The sequence below is a fragment of the Eublepharis macularius genome, chromosome 8 (genome assembly GCF_028583425.1).
Source record: "Eublepharis macularius isolate TG4126 chromosome 8, MPM_Emac_v1.0, whole genome shotgun sequence".
Lineage (NCBI taxonomy): Eukaryota > Metazoa > Chordata > Lepidosauria > Squamata > Eublepharidae > Eublepharis > Eublepharis macularius.
Genome location: NC_072797.1, coordinates 128824634 through 128845000, shown reverse-complemented (window position 1 = coordinate 128845000; position 20367 = coordinate 128824634). Strand labels below are relative to the sequence as shown.

The window sequence follows — 20367 nt, the reverse complement described above, 5'->3', positions numbered from 1 at the left end:
GAGTGATGATGTCACACTGTGTTGGGAGTGCACCCCAGGAGGCCCGTTCCCATGCCTTTTCCCCTGCTGGCCAGGTGAGGGGGGAGGCTGGGAGCAGGGGCTCACACACCGGGGGAACGGCAGTTGTAATACTGACTACAGCCAACCTGAGCTATTTGGGTTGCTCGTACCAGAGTTGGCACTTGGATATTAAAAGCCTGAAGCAGGGAAGAGATACAATGAGGTCTTGAGCTCTGATGAGAAGCTGTCCAAGGATGTTGTCAGGAATAACACACAGTTGCCTTAAACTGAATCAGACCATCAGTCCATCAAGGTCAATATTATCTACTGCACTGGCAGCAGCTCTCCAGGGTCTCAGGTAGAGATCTTTCACATTGCTACTACTTGACCCTTTTAATTGGAGGGTTGAAACGGCAGGGATTGAACCTGGGACCCTCCGCTTGCCAAGCAGATGCTCTACCACTGAGCCATGCCACCTCCCCAGTATTCCATTATTATGGTGTCTCCGCTGAGAGGGCTCTACCCTGAGCATTCGTACATCTCAATCTCCTTGACCCCAGGAGCAGATTCTGTGTCTGTGGAAAGAAGCATTCCCAAGAAAAGATGCTATGCTGTCTTGGCTGGGTGCCTGCAAAGCGGAGTCAGGCTTACCAATAAATAGCCCCCGTGGAATGCCGTCACTACCAACAAGGTGGATCTCCCTGCAGAGCTGGACTTTGCTGGAGGATCTTGGGTAGCTTGGAGGCTGATGATTTGTTCCGACAGCTGCTGGAGCCAGACTCAGCCCTTAAATACGTGAGCAGGCCCAACTAGATCCAGCCAAGCCCTACCCGCCTTATCTGTGGCAGGCTTACTGGGTGAAGACAATGTGACACTGAGCTGTGGGCTTTACGATGATCAGCAACACCCTGAATTGGGCTCAGAAATTTAGCAGGAATCAGTGTGAGATGATCTCTCCGCCTTGTTTCCACCACAAGGCTAACAGCTGCATTCTGCATTAGGTGCGCTTTTCTGAACCACCTTCTCAGTATTACAGTAGCCCCCTTTGGAAATCACCAGAATAGGGGCTAATCTGTATCTGAGAAAATGTCGCCAGCATATTGAATGGGGTTGATAAAATGCACTCCTAGATGCTATTGCAACTCAGACCAAGGCACCCATCGTATCTCTAGGTTCACTGTCCGTCTTCTGTGCAGCCCCACATGGGGACTGCGCCTGCGCAGGCCTGCCGACCGGATTTTTCTTTCTAGCAAACGTCCACTAGGGGGCGCACGTCCTTCCCAATGCGCATGCGCGGCCGTTTCCCGCCCGAACGACATTGGGCGACGTCGCCCCCTTTCCCCTCAGTTTCTTCTTTGCCGCCGACCGGTAAAGATCTAGCTGTCCGCTTGTGAGGAAACTTTTCCTGTGAGGATCCTACGAGATGTCTGAGAAGTCGCTGTTCAAGCGCTGCTCCAACTGCTCCACTAAGATGACAAGGACGGACGGTCACGCCGTTTGCCTCGAGTGTCTCGGCGAGGGACACATCGTCGGGAAGTGTGAGCACTGCCAACGGTTCACCCCGAAGGCCAGGGCTGAGAGGGCTAATAGGCTGAACGCCTTACTGTGGAGACGGGCGATGCGGGTTTCGGGGGCTCCCGTTACCCCGGAGGGACCGCCACCGGCTGGTGGGACGGGTGACACCCCCCCTGAGAAGGGGTCCCAGAAGGCCGCGTCCGCTTCGCGTTCCCGCTCCCCGGATCGTCGCCAAGCCCGGCAGTTAACCCCGGATCCGAAGGGGACTGCGAGTTCCGCGTCGGGTCGCATGCCCTTGGCACCAACGTCGGATCCGACTCGGAAACGTCATCGCTCCAGGTCCCCGTCGAGGTCGGAACCGACCTTCACGCCGGCTCCGAAGGTACCGAGAGCGTCATCGGAACCGAACATCCCGGCTGGGTCGGTTCCCAAACCGTCGGATCCGCCATCGGCTCCGACTCCATCGGTTCCGAAGCCTGCTGAGTCGGCGCGCACCGACCTCGCTCCGAAGACGGGCGCTCGGTCGGATCCGAAGACATCGGATCCGATTGGCAGGGACCGAAGCTCGGATCCGGCTTCGGCTGACAAGGGCGGTAAAAAGTCCAAGAAAAAGTCGAAGCACAGTCATTCGGCTTCGGTCCAAACAGATGAGGTCCTTTGGGAGAGGCCTTTGACTCCGTCGCCGCACCTGTCGCCTCCGCTGCACCACTCGTCTGATGATGATGGTGATCTGCCCGACGCGCTACCTCCGGCCCAGCAGTGGCATGCGGGTGATTATGCGGATCGTGTGGACCGGCGTTACCACCTGCCGCGGGCTGCATTTGACAGAGAGGGTTCCCTGTATGCCAGCTCTCCATCATTTGGCAGGGAGTGTTGGGGTGACACTCGAAGTGAGTTCTCCCACTATGGTTCTCCCAGACACGGTTCACCTTACTATCCTGCTGAACCCTACCAGGGCCCGAGTCCCAGTCCTCCATCTGACCCATCTCCAGATGACGTCATCATTGGGACCGGTCGTGTGTCACCATCTGAGGACTACCGGCTCTACTCTGAGCAGATGGTCAGGATGGCCCGTTCTCTCGACATCGAGATATCAGCCGTAGATCCTAAGCCAAAGGACAAAATTCTTCAATATGTCCAGTCCGGGAACCCTCCAACTATTGCCTTCCCATTCACTGAAGGCTTGGTGGAGATCATCCACGACATTTGTGAGAAGCCGGCCTCTGTGTACGCGACGTCCCGCAAACTGGAGGCCCTGTACAAGACACGGGATGATGTTTGTGCATACCTCTTTGCACACCCGCCTCCTTCTTCCCTCATTACGGAGGAAATGCAGACCCGCCAACGTCAGGGGTCCTATGCGGTGCCCATTGACAAGGAGAGCAGGAAGTTGGATTCTTTGGGCAAGAAGCTATACTCTTCTGCTGCCCTCACGCTGAAAATCTCCAACTATTCAGCCATCATGGGGGCATATCAGATATTCCTTTGGAACCGCATGGCGGCCTTCCTGGAGAAACTCCCAGCAGACCAGAGAGTGTTGGCGAAGGTGATCCTCGATGAGGCCCTGAGGCTTTCCCGGCAACAAATAAATGCGGGCCGTGACACAGTTGACACCTCTGCGAGGGCACTGGCTTCTTCCATCGTCCTGCGCCGGCACTCGTGGCTCCGCACAACTGCGTTGCCAGTGGAGACACGCAATAAGGTGGAGAACCTGCCATTTGAGGGGCAATCCCTGTTTTCTACCAAAACAGATGACTACCTGTCGCAGAAGCGCAAGGATCGTATTACAGCCCGATCCTATGGTATTCTCCCAGCCAGACCACCCACCGAAAATCGTGGCCAATATCGCCCTGCCCAGGGTTATCGTGGACGACAGCACCGGTACCAGCCGTATCCACGCTATGGTTCCTACCGGCCATTCCAACCATCAGGCTCTTACCAGCGCCGGAAGCCTACCTACCGCCCTCGTCGCGGCCCTCATGCCGCCGATACCAAAGAGTCAGCTACGCAACCAAAGCAGTTCTGACTAGAGCTCGAACAGGCTGTCGTGTTTGGAGACAGATTGGCTCAGTTTGCCTCTGCATGGGCGGAGATTACGTCCGATAGTTGGGTTCTTAAAATCGTTACAGTTGGATATAAAATTCAGTTTGATGTTTACCCAGTGTTGTCTCTTCCTGACTACTCAATACAATCCTCTTCTCATAACTTACAGGCTGAGGTTGTAGCACTGCTAGAGAAAGGGGCTGTGCGGGAGGTGCTCCCTCAGGACCCCCCCCTTAGGCTTTTACTCCAGGATGTTCTTGGTAGACAAGAAAGATGGAGGGGTACGACCCATCTTAGACCTACGGGAACTGAATAAATTCGTTCTCGTCAAGCGGTTCAGGATGCTTACCTTGAACACAGTCCTCCAGTTAATGCCCGAGGACATGTGGTTCGCTGTCCTGGACCTCAAAGATGCATATTTCCATATTGCCATCCATCCTGATCATCGGAAATACCTTAGGTTCCTTTGTAACAATAAGGCCTACCATTACCAGGTGCTTCCCTTTGGCCTCTCAACAGCCCCACGAGTTTTTTCTAAATGTATGGCTGTTGTAGTGGCTTATTTGAGGGAACGGGGTTGTACCATCTATCCCTACCTTGACGATTGGCTTCTAGCAGCGCCCTCTGCTGATGCACTCCTGGCCCAGATTCGTACAGTGATGCTCACCTGCTCCCGGTTAGGGCTTTTGGTTAATTTGCAAAAGTCTAATCTTACCCCGTCCAAGAGAATACTGTTTATCGGTATGGAATTGGATGGTGGTGTAAACAGAGGTTTTCTCCCCCGGGAGCGTGCGTTAAGAATTGGCAGGATGGTGAACCTTTTTTCCAAGTGCAGGTTCCAATCCGTGACAGCGATCCAGAGGTTGCTGGGCCTAATGGCCTCTTCTACAGCAGTCACCCCTATGGCCCGGTTGTACATGCGACCTCTCCAGCTGTGGTTCCTGTCGGTTCATGATTTTGAACACGAGTCCCAGAATAAGCGGTATTCCATCCCCAGAGGGATTATCCGGGCCTTACGATGGTGGCTCGATGAGACTAACCTCCTTGGGGGTGTTGCGTTTGGGTCCATCCAAACCGAGATCACAATCTCCACTGATGCCTCCACGGTAGGATGGGGAGCCCAGTGTGGTGCCCTGAGGGCACATGGGGTTTGGTCAGAGCAGGAAAGGAAAGATCATATTAACCTGCTAGAATTGAGAGCGGTCCGTTATGCCCTTATCGCTTTCGCAGACACGCTGCAGCAGAAAGCGGTTCAGGTGCTCACAGACAATTGCACCACGATGTTCTACCTGAACAAGCAAGGGGGCACTACATCCAAGGCCCTCTGCGACGAGGCCGTTCGGATCTGGAACTGGGCCGTGGACAGAGGCGTGTTCCTTCAGGCGGTCCATATTCCCGGCACCACCAATGTCATCGCAGACAAACTGAGTCGGATGCGATTCGACAGCTACGAATGGACCGTAGCAGACAATTACCTGAGCTCCATCTTTTCGGACTGGGGGTTCCCAGACGTAGACCTTTTTGCGACGGAGGCCAACAAAAAGGCCCCGCAATTCTGCTCCAGGGGAGGGCTAGGTCACCGCTCCCTGGGGGACGCGTTCCAAATACGCTGGACAGGGCACCTATTTTATGCCTTCCCTCCGTTCCCACTGCTGTCTCGGGTTGTCAGCAAAATCCAGAGGGATGGGCCGCACTTAATTCTAGTGGCCCCCTTCTGGCCCAGACAAGCATGGTTCCAACATGTCATGCAGCTTTCACAGGGGTCATATTATCGGTTCACTCTGAACCCGGACCTTCTGTCCGACAAAGGGGTTTGGTATCACGACCTACCCAAACTCAACCTCACTGCTTGGCACATTCGGGGACGGAGGGGATGTCTGACAGGGTAGCTGAAATTTTGCTGAATGCCCGTAGGGACACCACTCGCAGGTCATACGCAGCTAAATGGAAGCGTTTTGAGGCCTGGGCTGCGGCCAACGCAGTTAATGTTTGGGATTGCCAGTTGTCTTCTGTGTTTGAGTTCCTCCTGTCCCTAAAGGATGGGGGACTCTCTAATTCCTCTATTAAAGTTTATTTGGCTGCCATTTCAGCCTTCCACCCTAAAATAGATGGGAAGACGGTGTTCTCCCACAGTTTGTCAAAGTCTTTTTTGAAAGGGTTGTACAATGTGTTTCCACAGGTCAAGGAAATTGTTCCCCAGTGGTCACTACAAGTAGTATTGGCGGGGCTTATGAAATCACCTTTTGAACCACTGGCCACCTGTGATTTGAAATGGTTATTCTGTAAGGTGGCCTTTTTGATAGCCATTACGTCTGCCCGTAGGGTTAGCGAGCTGGCTGCACTGAGGTGGGACCCTCCCTTTTTGAAGGTCCATCAGAATAAGGTGGTGCTGAGACCTGACCGTCGTTTTAGACCCAAGGTGTCCACGCAATTTCACACCTCACAGGACATTGTCCTACCTATCTTTTTTCCTGACCCTTCGGATAACTCTGAAAGGGCCTTACATTCTTTGGATGTGAGAAGGGCTATTTTATTTTACCTCCAACGTACATCACAGTTTAGGAGTGCCAAACAACTGTTTGTGTGCTATTATGGGCCCAGGAAGGGAAAGGCTGCTACAGCCCAGTCAATTTCCCGTTGGGTCACTCAAGCTGTTAGAGCCTGCTACTCGCATGCTCAGTTACCTTGCCCCTTGGAACTAAAAGCTCATTCTACCAGAGCACAGGCTGCTTCGGCGGCCTTCCTTAGGGGCGTGCCCTTGCAAGACATCTGCAGGGCTGCAACGTGGTCGTCTTCTGACACGTTCGCTAAACATTACGCACTAGATGTGTGGGAAAGGAAAGAGGCTGCTGTTGGTAATGCAGTGCTTCAGTCTCTTTTTCAATGAGAACACATGCCCGCCTCCTGGGTAAGTGGCTTGTGAGTCTCCCATGTGGGGCTGCACAGAAGACGGACAGTGAAAACAGAGTTGCGCTTACCGTAACTACTGTTCATTGACGTCTTCTGTGCAGACACACAACCCTCCCTCCTACCCCGCTGTGTTCTTCCAGATGATGTGAAGGCATTCGGCGGCAAAGGAGAAACTGAGGGGAAAGGGGGCGACGTCGCCCAATGTCGTTCGGGCGGGAAACGGCCGCGCATGCGCATTGGGAAGGACGTGCGCCCCCTAGTGGACGTTTGCTAGAAAGAAAAATCCGGTCGGCAGGCCTGCGCAGGTGCAGTCCCCATGTGTGTCTGCACAGAAGACGTCAATGAACAGTAGTTACGGTAAGCGCAACTCTGTTTTTATATTCCATAAAGCTCTTTTGTGTATGCTAAGGAGGCAAGAATTTTAACATCCCGTCTTGTATGTAAATAAAATTTGTTCACATGATGTGTAATGCCACAGATTCCATTTTGGGCAGACGTCTCCATTCTCAAGCAACAAACATCAAATGCATTTCAAAGAGAGGGTGAAGTTGGAACAGAGGCATATCTGTTTTATTCCTCTGACAGGCATATCAGTAGGCTGTTGTTTAAAAGAACAGTTTTCTTAATACCGTTTGCCATTGAAAGCTCTCATTCTCCTCTTCTTCCTTCCCAGGGTCTTATTTGTGGCTTTTCAATAGCTACTGGAGCAGCTGCAAGATTGACTTCAGGATATGACAGTTACGGAAATATCTGCGGACACAAGAATGTAAAAGTAGAGGGAATAGACAACAGTGGTTTGGACCTTACAGAAAAGAAGTGAGTCTGTGTTCCCAGCACAGTGGTTTTTGTTTCAATCACTGGGGAAATGTAGCCTGCTCTCACTTGACTGTGGATTACGATGACTTGATTAAGGAAAATGATAATAGATTTCTAAGTGTAAGTTCAAGTTCTGCATGTTTGTCAGGTGGTCATTCTCATGAATGGCTCCGGTGTCTGAATATCTGTAAGAATGTGATGTTTTTAACCAGTTTGCATCCCTGTGAACAACGTACTCCAAAGTGTAAAGTTAAAGTCTCTTAAATGCTGCTGTTTTTACAATATTTTTGCCCTGCCTTGTCATCATATTTGGCTCTCAGCGTGGCTTATAAACTAAGGCCAATGTATGCTTGTGTGCACATGGTCCGGCAAGGACGTACAATAGCAGCTGCCATTTTAATGTCTACACTTCAGGGGCCTCCTGCCGCTTCTGCTCTGGGTGTCTGCCTTTGCTTTGAGTTTTAATGGCTGCCCCCTGTCCAAAGCAGCCACTGAGCTTACAGTCACCAACTTCTGTGTCTGTGGCTGCAGGGCGTCCCCTGGGCTTTGGTCATGGAATGCAGCTGGTCACTTAGCCCTAGCCATGGCTAATGTGGAGCAGATGAGAGCCAGCATGGCATAGTGGGTAGAGCATTCGACTAGGATCCGGGAGACCCAGGTTCAAATCCTCACTCGTCCGTGGATGCTTGCTGGGTGACTCTGGGTCAGTCACACCCTCTCAGCCTAACCTACCTTAAAGGGTTGTTATGAGGATAAAATGGCAGAGTACGATGTGAGCTGCTTTCCCCATTGGAGAGAAAGGCAAGGTATAATTGAATAAATTTTGATTCCATATTGTTTTCCAAGTCTTCAGAGTCCTTGTTGCTACTCTTGGATTCTGTTGTTCCTTCAGGCTGTGGCGCCTGTGGGGTAAAATCTCACCAGAAATGGCCATGTTGTTACTCTCTGTGGAGATTGTGGTTTCCCCTGTGCTTGGATAAAAGCATGCTGAGTGTTTGTTTCATCAGGGATGCATCTTCTTCTTGAAAAACGATGCCGTTTCCATTTAGAAGAATGCCTTGGAATTACGTCCATTGCACAGTAGCGGTTGGTGTTAACTATTGTGGCTCCACCATCTCCAGTTGTCCAGGGAACTGTCTGTGAACTTACTGGGAATTTGCAGAGCTTCACACAACTACAGCTCCTAGACTATTAAACCAGTTTGAGCCTGTGATGCTCCTGTGCCCTGAATGTGATATCACAGTGGCTGTATACGAAGGGTGGAGCATGTACATCTCCAAAGCATATAAAGGCGCCTTGAACATTTTAAGAGAAAGTTGAGCCCTGGAGAGTAATATTTAATATTACTAAACCACTTCCGTTGCAAATATGAAAAACAGATTATTGAAAATGAAGACCGGGAGGTCCTCTAAAAGGATAGTGACAAATACAGGCATGAGGTTGATAGAAAGTCAAAGGGGACCCATGCTACTGAGGTTTTAGTTCTAGCAGCAGGGCTCTGCAAATGCTTCTTGTCAGCAGGCCAAACCTTATCAAAATGTAAAGGACAAGAGGTCAAATCCAAACATTAAAGAACAGAGGAAGAGCCCATAGATGCTAATTTAGTGTGGAATAAGACGTCCTTAAAATCAAATTGTTGAATAGTAATGTACATTTATATTTCACAAATTTTAATCATATAATATTTATTTACACCTAACTGTACTTCTTTTCTCAAAAATTCACTGGGAAATCGCAGAAATTTAGAAAGGAAATACAGCAAAACAGAAGAGAAACCCTGCGAAAGAAAGTTAACTTGGGCAAGGGCACTTAGTTGGATTCCAGCCTCATTTTCTGCCGGTAGAGAGGAACTTGGCATAAAAGGGGGCACTTTTTGCTGGCACCTGCTCTCTGCCTCACATTGTACCCCCTCAAGTTGTGGTCCCCTGATCCCATTTTAGTGGGAAATTTTTCTTCCACAAGCAGAACACCAGGTGTGGTACTTTAGATCTAACCTGTGAGGAAAGGTTGGCAAAGGAAGACGAGGGCCTTTGAAGGAAGGAAACGATTGGCTCTTCCTCTACGCAGTGGTGAAATTTCTTCTCGTAATGTGTTTCGTTGTACTGTACGTAATAGTGGTGAGTTCAGAGCCTTTTTTAAAAGAAAGAATCAAATGTTAGTGTATTAACATCTCATCTCTTTTCTTTGTGTTCCAGGCAGTGGAGGGAAATGAAACGTGGTTGCCAGGCACAGAGCTGTAAGAAACTCTGTGTCATCAGTCAACCTTTGATAAGTAAATTGTTAGCAGTATAAAAGACATCAAAGCATGGGATTCCACTCTCCAGTTTTGATGTTTCATAGTATTAATCATAGTTTCAGGTGGGTAGCTGTGTTGGTCTGTAGTAGAAAGGCAAGATTCGGGTCCAGTAGCCCCTTGAAGAACAGCTCGATTTCCCGGGTACGGAGCTCTCAAGAGTAAAAGAGAGACACCTGATGAAGGGAGCTCTGCCTCTTAAAAACCCATACCCTGGAAATCAAGTTGGTCTTTAAGGCGATAGCATAAATCAGTGGTTCCTACTTTGGGGACTGGAGACCCCTGGTGGTGGTGGGGGGGCTGTTGAATTATTGCAACGGGGGACAAATCCATCTGAACACTAAACACAATCATTTTGTATTTTCTAAATCAACGAATAGTACAACTAATGTTTTGTGGGGTGGGGCAATTTTTTTGATGTTAATAATGGTCTCCTTATACTCAAAGGTTGGGGACCACTGGTATGTATCAGCAATATATCTATCCAGAGCCTCTGCAACTGGCCCTGGACTTGGGGCAGTTGCCACCCCTCCTGCTCATGACAAAGCTCAGTGTTGCTCCTCACCCTCTTCCTGGTGAAACCCGTGGGCTCAGGGGAGGTGGCAGTGGCCATGGAGCTGGGCCCCGAGGCATGGGTGACAACGAGGCCCTGGGAGATGCACAGCCCAGCAACAGGGTGCCACTGTGGCCTCAGGAGGAGGCTTTGATGCCCACTGCCAAGGCAGGGCAGGGCTGGCAGAGAGCTGAGGCACCATGGCAGGGCCTTGGGGAGAGACGGGAGAGCGCAACAGCCAGCGGGCTGGAGGCAGGGCTGTAGCACAGGGCCCAGCTGCCCCCCTTCCTCATTACATTGGAGAGGTCACCCCTGAGGCTCACAGGTCCAGGGCAGCAGAAGAGCAGCCGTCTCAGCAGTTGCCAGGCAGTTTGGGGTGGAGGGTGGTTGGGCAGGGGAGGGGGAATGTAAGGGGTGGCGCCCAGTGGCTCCAAGGCAGCCCTAATGGATGAGGGCAAGGGGGAGGAGCATAGAGCCAGGAGTGACTGGCACCTGGCCAGTTGCTCTTTCCCCCCTCCCACTCAATGGCACCAGAATGGACTTGGAAGTAAAGGAGAATTGGCTGCCCCCTGGGTGGGAGTGGGTCAAGGCTGCTGTAGGGAAGCAACCCTATTGGGCCAGGGTGCAGATGACTGGGGTGGCCTGGCAAGGGGCATGCCACTTCCCAGTGGGCCAGAGGGAGGAACCAGATGAAGCAGCCCCCTCCTCTTCCCAACTCTGGAGGCCTAGGGAATCCTCCCCGAGCCCCTGGCAAAACGGTGGAGGAGCAGCAAGGCAGGGCTATGGGAGTGGTGGCTCACAATAATCTAATTCTTAACGTGGCCAAATCTGTGGATACTTAAATCCAGAGACTGGAGCCATGAGCAGACAAGAGAGATCTTCCTTCAGACCTGAGAAATTTCCAGGTTTGCAGAAAAAGCTGAACTCTTTTTTTTTTAAATCACATGTATATGTTAAAAAACTAAAAATAACCTGTAGCTCTAAGAAATGGATAACCTCAGTGGACCTTGCTAGGTAACCACAACAGTATTGCCAATTTTCAAGCTTTTGTTTCAGCCAATAAAAGGCAGGGAGGAGGGAACAGGGCCTTTTCCAGGGCTGTTTTTTCGGGTGGGTAGAGAAGATAACAGCCTGCTTAAGCTCCTAACAGATCTTGGAAAGATTGGAGCGAGGTCTATTTTTGAATTATTCCTCTGTGCAATTCCTTGTTGTCTTCCAGCTTTATCTTAATAATCAGAACTCTGTTGTATGTATGAGTGGTCTGTAGAGTGTACTACTCCTGATCTTCTGTATGAGATATCTTATTCCTTAGATGAGATTATAACTACTTGTTTTGGAGTTTCTTGCAGCTTCCTATAATCTGTCCATCAATTTTTGCTCCAAGGACCACGTAGACTTTTAGCCTGCTCCGGGAACCCAACTGCTATAGTACAGTGTTTTGCTAGTAGGATTAATACACTTTATATATCTTTTTCATTTCTTTGAGTTTGCTGCTAAAAGTTCTCCATCTGTTCAGCAGCTGATACAGCAGATGGTTTTAGTGTAGGATGGGTTATTGCATGCATTTTTCCTGTCTTTTCTTTTTTATCCAAATGTTTGTTAAAATCTGTTTTTTAAATGTCATCTTTTCTAACCATATTAGGCAAAATGTGAAATTCTTAAGTGCCCCCCCCCTCCCCGCTATTTTGTAAAGCGGTGGAAACACGACTCGCTGCTGAAGAAAGGCAGGAAAAGGCTGCAGCTTTTTTTTTTGTAAACTTCTCGACTGTCTTCCCATTCGCCTGTGAAAGAGACGTCAGTGAGTAAAAAAATAAATTTTTCAATTTCAGAATGACTGAATTTTTAATATGGAACCTATCGAATAACTTCTGGAAGATTGATTTTAATTTTGTGCACAAATTTATCTGACAAGTTCACCTAGTTCAGAAATAATTCCCATCATCTGGAACCATGTATTTGCCACCAGCTTTTTTCACGGATCAGTTTTCTGGGCTCAGTTTAAGGTGCTGACTTACCTGCCTGTACCCTGTATGAGCCTGTGCGCGAACTCTGACCCTCTAGCCAATGCCTTCCTTTGATGTCTTCTAATGAAGAGTGCCATATTCTGCCAGGGTATCTTTGGCTGCTGCTCTAGTGTCCTGGAATGGCCTGCCAGTAGAAGGAAGATCTGTTACTTCCTTGGTAGTGTAAAGCATGGAAGACAGTAGTGTTTCAAAGGGCCTTTAGCTGAAGGATCCGCTTTATGTCGAACTATAGCTAGGTGACGTTTCTGATTTTCATGTTGACAGGTTTGTAGTTGTTTAAAGTGCTGTCAAGCTGAAGCTGACTTATGGCAGCCCCATAGTGTTTTCAAGGCAAAAGATGCTCGGATGCGGTTTGCCATTGCCTGCCTCTGCATAGCAACAAGGGTTGTCAGCTCTGGGTAGGAAAATTCATGTGTGTTGTATAACTTGAAAGGAGGTGAGCAGAAAGCATTAGGAATGCTTCTACGGCCCACCCCTTCTCCAGTCCTCAGGCTGTGTTTTCCCCCAGTCAAGTTAATTTCATGTATTAGAATTCAGCCAGGAGAAAAATGGCTGGGGGAGAGGTGGGAGAAATGGAATCCCTTCTGCCATTGAAATTGCCCCTTCCAGCCCACTCTCTTACCACTATCCAACAATTTATGCTCTAAAGACACAACAGCTGCCAAGTATATAGATTAGCTCTGAGAATGAGAGAAAAAAGTGGCATGGACGGAGCTCCAGCAATGATGACGGATGCTTATTCTCAGAGTTCCTTCTTATACCACCTATAACACCCCCAAAAAACAATGTGGAGATACTGTGGATAAATATTTCCATCCAGAAAGGGTCTGAGGATAGTCTATTTCGTCCTGTGTTTGTTGCTCTAAGAAGCTGCCTGCATGGGATTAGCAGATATTGGAAACATCGACAAGTTCTGCAAACAACTGGGGACGAGCTCGACATTGAATCCAGCTCCATCCAGCCTGTGCTTAGAAAGCTCTCTTCTGCTGTTGACCTGAGGTTTCTCCAGCTTCAGTTCTCTTCTTGGACTGCCGCTTGAACTTAATTACCAAGTGTTAGCTTCAGGCTTCAAGGCTAATATTGCATCAGAATAATGACGGAACCTCAAACAGCCCCTGACGTCTGGATTTCTGAGTAAGCGTTTTGCATTCTCTTTTCTCTATCAGTACTGCATTTGTTCATCTTAGTAGGGGTACTAGAAACAAAGTATGTGAATTGATGGGGGTTCGAAAGCGCTTGCGTGGGCCAGGTGACTTAATCTCACCCTCCACTTCTCCCTCTGAGTCGGAGGACATCCTGGGTGTTTCCCACCGTCCAATCGGGGAGGCAGGAAAGTTGATCTTTCTTCCTCTTCCTGTGGATGTATGTGGGAACACCCCCTTTGCCTTCAGTTCCTTTCCTGCCTCAGGGGAGAGCAGTTCACCTTAGGCTAGCTCTTCACTGCCTTCCTAATTAAATCTATCTGCTATAATCTTCCCTTCCTATTTCTTCCTATTTCTTCCTCTTTCTTTCTTTCACCTTAATTTCCTATCTTCCACTGCTTTCTTCTCCTATACCTTCCTGTTTGGAACGTGTCAAGGAGAAGATTGAAGACTGAGAATGGCCTCGGCGGCCTCATCGGATTCCGAAGAGAGTTTTTTGGAGAGGGCGAGCCATCCCCCAGGAGCTGTCTTACCGATGGTGGGGATGTGCTCAGCCGGCGCTGGCTCTCCTTGCGAGGCTGAGCGGCTCCCCGGCGAGAAGATTCCTTTGGGAGAAGATCAGCCCTCTAAGAAAAGGCCTCGTCTCCAGCAGAGGGAGCCCCAGAGCTCGAGAAGTCTGAATCAAGAGGCCTTTAGCTGCAGCAACGGAGGGAGCTTTGTTTTGGCGGCAAACAACAGCGCGGCTAGCGTTTTCCCGCCAAGGCCAAATGACGCGCTTCCCAACCTCCCGGCGGGAGAAATGGGACTTAATCAGGATCCAAACGTTCAGGAGAATCAAGTAAGTGCCGCTTACCTTACTATGCCCCCAGAAGTGATGGGTTTTCTGCGACAGACCATGAGGGAGGAGATCCTGGCTCTTCATAAGGCTAAGCAGCTTCAACCCTCTCAACCTTCCTGCCCTAAGGGACATCGGGATGCCCAGGAGAGTTCTGCCATGCCTTGGCCCACCAAGGCAGCAAGAAAATCCAATGCTTACCCCAGGGGGGTTGGTAGAGACTGGCCTGCAGAGGCTCCCTCCCCCAGTGAAGATTCGGATGGTGGGGACTTCCTCTCTGAGGAAGATCAGGAGGAAGAATCCTCTAGCCATGAACACTCTAACAGACTGTTCCAGGCTGATGATTATCAATATCTCTTAGCTAAAACCCTTTCCGCTCTTGAGCTTCAGGAAACATCGAAGGGGGAGGAAGAGTCATCTACTGGGGACCCTAAGTCCAGACCTAAGGGGAATAAAGAGTTTTTCCCTAGATCAGAAGAGAAATCTAAGGTTTTTCCCTTTCCTGAATACTATGAAAAACAATTGATGGCTGAGTGGGCCACTCCAGCCTCTTGCAAGCATTTCTCTAATAATGTTAAAAAGTTATATTCTCTTCCCAAATTTGCCACTGAGCTCTTGCAGGTTCCCGCCGTGGATGCGCCAGTGATAGCCCTGCAATCCCATGGGCTTCTGTCTGAGGACGGCCAAGGGGCTATTAAGGACAGTCTGGACAAAAAGGGAGACATAGCCCTGAAGAGAACGCATGAAGCCCTCGCTATGGCAATTAAAGCTTCAGCCATCGCATCGACAGTCTCCCGTGCCTCGGTGGTCTGGGCCAGACGTCTTATAGAGTTATTGCCCGACAACAACAAACGTCTCTTGGAAGGGGCAAATAGGATGCTAAAAGCAAGTACCTTCACGGCCGATGCCACACTAGACGCGATGTCCTTCTGTGCCAGGGCCATGTCATCTACTACGGTCACCAGACGCATGTTGTGGCTTAGAGCCTGGCAAGCAGACATTCAATCTAAAGTCATATTGTCATCTTACCCGTTCCAAGGTAGAAAGCTGTTTGGTGAACAACTGGACAAGATACTAGTGGAGACGAAAGACAAGAAGAAAGCTCTACCTCGGTCGCTTAGAGGGAACGAAAGACGCACATTTCGCTTCCAGCCCTTCAGGACAAACCACACCTTGCCCAGACAGCGACAGGAGAACAAGAGAAACTGGTCTTTCCCGAGATCACAGTCACGAAGAGGTAACTTCTCGTCCAGACCTCACAAGTCCATGGGAGCCCGTGGCTTCAGGCCTGACGCAGAGGACAAGGGTCAGAAGCCCTGACTCGAGGGAAGCCCCGGTAGGAGGGAGACTACTTCTGTTTCGTCAGAGCTGGGCGGATTCCCAGGCGGACGCCTGGGCCATGGAAGTAGTATCGTTTGGCTACTCAATAGAATTCTTCTCTCTCCCACCGGAGCGTTTTCTATCATCCCCACTCAAGAAAGACCCAACCAGAAGTGCTATTACAATCAAGGCCGTGCGTCATCTGTTGGATATCAGAGCCGTGGAACCGGTTCCTCAGCACGAGAAGGGCACAGGAGTGTACTCCATCTTCTTCACCGTGCCCAAAAGGAACGGGGACTGGAGATCCATCCTGGATCTGAAGTTTGTCAACCGCTTCATAAAACTGAGACACTTCGGGATGGAGACCCTGCGCTCCATCGCGGAGGCCCTGCGCCAGGGAGAGTACTTGACATCAGTGGACCTGACGGAAGCCTATCTCCACGTGCCAGTGGCCCCTCCTCATCGACGTTTTCTAAGATTCTGTGTCAACGGCAAGCACTTCCAGTTTCGTGCCATGCCTTTCGGCCTTGCCACTGCTCCAAGGGTATTCACGAAACTGTTGGTCGTCCCGGTTGTCAAACTACGGGAGATGGGTCTGCACCTACATCCATACCTCGACGACATTTTGATACGGTCAAGTTCTCAGGAAGCGTCGATCGAGGATACAGACTTAGTAATACGGGTGCTGGAGCAGCATGGCTTCCTGATCAACAGAACCAAATGCTCATTGCAACCATCGCAAGTCCTGGAACACCTGGGACTGTTAGTCAACACGCGATTATGTTCCTTCTTCCTTCCAGAAGAAAAGATCAAGAAGACCAAACAGAGGACAGCCGTCATCATCAAACAACGCAAGTCCTGTATCATGGAACTGACAAAATTGCTGGGCCTCCTCGTAGCCAATTCAGAAGCTATTTTCTGGGGACGTTTTCACACTCGATCTCTTCAAGCTCTTCTACGACCTTATCAGCACCACATTGCTCGAAAGAGATCTATCAGAATACAAGTTCCTCTATCAGTCAAAAGCAGCCTTCGTTGGTGGACCATCGACTCCAACCTCCGACAAGGCAAGGGATTCCTGACTCCACAGCCCATCCAGGTGTTCACGGATGCAAGCCTCTCAGGTTGGGGAGCATCGATGGACGGACGAATCGGACAGGGTCGATGGTCTCCAATCGAACAAAAGTTACCGATCAATGTGCTGGAACTGAGAGCGATCTATCTAGCTCTCATTCAGTTCCAGGATCAACTAGACTCACAGCACGTTCTCATCCGCACGGACAATGTAGCGGCGAAAGCCTATATCAACAGGCAAGGAGGGTCCAGGTCATCACGTCTTCAGAAGGAGGCACACAAGATCATCAGCTGGGCGGAGGACAACCTTCTTTCGCTACAAGCAGAACACATCAAGGGAGTACTCAATGTGGAAGCAGACTGGCTGAGCCGGGAGTCTCTTCACCCAGGGGAATGGTCTCTCAACAGGGAGACCTTCAACCTCCTCACAGAACACTTCGGCACTCCAACGGTGGATCTGTTCGCCTCTCCACGGAATCACCAAGTGCGGAGGTTCTTCACCAGATACTTCCACCCAGCAGCAGAGGGCACGGACGCCATGACATCGCTGTGGCCCAGAGGCCTGCTGTACGCCTTCCCTCCGCTTCCAGTGTTGCCCAGACTACTGAGACGAATCCAGGACCAGGCAGCAACACTGATTCTCGTAGCCCCATACTGGCCCAGAAGGCCTTGGTTCTCGACTCTGCTATCGCTGTCGACCCATCCCCCATTCCGCCTGCCAATACGCCCGGATCTACTGCTTCAGGGACCGTTCTGGCATCCTCACCCGGAGTGGTGGTCTTTGACCGGCTGGAGATTGAGCGGAGATCGCTACTTCAAGTAGGTTATCCGACAAAGGTCGTGGACACCATGCTAGCTTCAAGGAAAAGATCTACGAATAGGATCTACAATTCAACGTGGAAAGCCTTTGTTCGCTGGAGCAAACGTAAGAAAATAGACCCAATGTCCCCAACAATTCGAGACATCCTGGGTTTCCTACAAGAGGGGTTGGACAGAGGCCTGAAACCTCCTACCTTGAAGAAGCAAATGGCGGCTATCGGCTCAATAATTCCTAGAATAGGAACATCTCCATTGTCTACACATCCTCATATTAAAAGGTTTCTGCGGGGAGCCTCCCTATTGAAACCCTCGGTAGTGCATCACTTCCCGACCTGGAGGCTACATATTGTGCTCAAGGCTCTCACTAAATCTCCTTTTGAGCCCTTGCGTGACATCTCTCTCAGATGGCTAAAATTAAAGACAATATTCTTAGTCGCGATTACATCAGCACGTCGGATATCTGAGCTGAGTGCACTGTCCATCAGGTCAGATCTATGCATTTTTCACAAAGAGAAGGTGGTGCTCCGGATGGATCCTTCCTTCCTCCCCAAAGCCTATTCGACTTTTCATCGAGCACAGGAGATTGTCCTTCCATCGTTCTGTCCGGACCCTAAGCATCCCAGAGAACGAGACTGGCACACCCTTGACGTGCGCAGGGCGCTCAAGGCATATATTATCAGGACGGAAGCATTTCGCCAAACACAGTCGCTGTTCGTCAATATTTCCACTCCTAAGTTAGGACAGAGGATGTCTTCTTCTTCCATTGCCTATAGTATCAAGACCTGCATCAGCGAGGCATACAAGGCTCTCAGGTTGGAAGTTCCAGCTGGCATCACGGCGCATTCTACTAGGAGCGCAGCTACGAACGCGGCCTTCAGGAGGAATGCCTCCATAGAAGAGGTCTGCAAAGCGGCTACGTGGTCCTCAGTGTCAACATTCGTCAAACATTACCAATTACATACGTACTCGTCGGCGGACGCAGCATTTGGTAGAAGAGTTCTGCAACACGTCGTAGAGGACGAAGAACATCTCCCACCCGAATCATGAAGGGACTGCTCTGGGAGCACCCAGGATGTCCTCCGACTCAGAGGGAGAACGGCCCCTTGGATACTCACCGTGAAGGGTCCTTCTCCTCTGAGGTAAGGAGGACATCCTGCCCTCCCGAGCTCTTCGTCCTCTGTCTGAGTGTTTACTAATATGAACATTCTCTTCTACCTCTGCACTAATTAATTAACGGCTACAGTTTGTCTGTTTCTCTACCTTGTCTAGTAATGTAAAGTGATGACAGGGTTCATAGTTAGTAACAGTTGACACTGTTCTTTACTTACAAGTTCTTATCGTTTCAGTATTAAAGTTAGTAGAGTTATTTGCTGTATGGACTGCTGTGGGGAGACCTCCGGAACTGAAGGCAAAGGGGGTGTTCCCACATACATCCACAGGAAGAGGAAGAAAGATCAACTTTCCTGCCTCCCCGATTGGACGGTGGGAAACACCCAGGATGTCCTCCTTACCTCAGAGGAGAAGGACCCTTCACGGTGAGTATCCAAGGGGCCGTTCCAAGCAAAGCAAGATTGGAGACTTCTTTGCTCCTAACTCCCCAGTAGCCCCCAAGTTGATTACAGCAAATGTTTGTAGCACAAACTGGAGGACTGGGAGACTTCCAATAGTGTTTCCATCCTGAATAAGTGGGGTTCAGGAAAGGGGTAGGCACCGTTGATCACTGCTTGACTGTTTATCAGCTGGCTCAACATAGCATTAAGGGCCCCATCAAGGCCATGTTCACAGTGTTTGTGGATAGGACTGCTGCCTTTGACACAGTAGATTGGAACCAACTGTGGGCGAAACTAGCAGGCACTAATCTCTATAAACACTTATTGTTCCTGATTCAGGAATTTCATTCCAATATATCTTCTAGAATTAAGGTAGGCCCCACAGGCTCCTTAACGGAAGAGATCCCAATTACTCAGGGGGTCAAACCGGGGTGTGTTTTGGCCTCCTTGCTCTTCGGTCTCTACTTAAATGACATAATTCCAAGCTTACCAAGCCCAAAGTTCTTCCCATCCTCTTTGGGAGGTCAGAAAGTATTGGTTCTCCTATATGCAGGTGACATGGTGTTGGTGTCCCAAACTTATATCGGTTTAAGATCAATGCTGAACGAACTCGGCAATTTCTGAAAGGGCGATGCCTTAAACATCAACTTTGTCAAGACTAAAGTAATGGTCTTTGGGAAGTGACCTCAACAATTTAAATGGTCAATAGATGGCTATCTCATTGAACAATGCAGAACCTCTAAGTATCTTGGGGTGACATTTAGTGAAATCCTTTCTTGAGAAGCCCCCAAATCCCCTCATGGTCATAAAAAAGCGTCAGTTTTGAAAACCACTGGGGCCATCTTTAAGTTTTACATCCTGAAAGGAGGATATTTAGTTGAGCCAGCCTTGAAACTCTTCCAGTATAAGGCCGTCTCATAGCTTCTATATGGTGCAGAGATCTGGGGTTGGAATGAACATCTGACCTTGAACCTGGAACCAATTCAAAACTTCTTTTTAAAGAGGATTCTAGCTTTTCCTTCTGGCACTCCAGCGGCTTTATCAGGGGCTGAACTTGGGTAGCCTTTTATCAGAGCCCATTTGCACTCTGCCTTGTTTAGATTCTGGAGAAAGAAAAGGAATCTCCCCGCAAGTCTGCTCTTAAGGCAAAGCAATGCACTGCTGCGTTCAAACGCCATTTGCTCTGCTGGCTTTAACAACATCTCCGTCTGTATCCCCTGGTGGGTGACTTTCGGAGTGTCCCCTTGCCCGATTTCAATGTACAAGACTGGATCCTTTAAGATGGATGCTGCACTGGACAGACGTACAACTCTCTGTTCCAGATTTTCTCCCTGGTTCAAGTTTTCCAAGAGGGACCCTGGCAGAGCCTCTTATTTGACCAAAATCTCCTTTCCTAGTCTTAGGATGGCTTTAACTTCTCTGAGATTTCAAACCAGGCCCTTAGCCATTCTAAACGGTCATTACACTCAAATA

At 49.7% G+C, this 20367-nt stretch overlaps 1 protein-coding gene across 1 annotated transcript in view; it reads left to right on the top strand.

The window, feature by feature from the left end:
• Positions 1-20367, top strand: part of SLC44A1 (solute carrier family 44 member 1) — a 136030-nt gene that overhangs the window by 32563 nt on the left and 83100 nt on the right. Inside the window, exon 3 of the mRNA XM_054986321.1 lies at positions 7142-7284. Coding sequence (XP_054842296.1) covers positions 7142-7284 — 143 coding nt within the window. The remainder of the gene's footprint in view (positions 1-7141; positions 7285-20367) is intronic.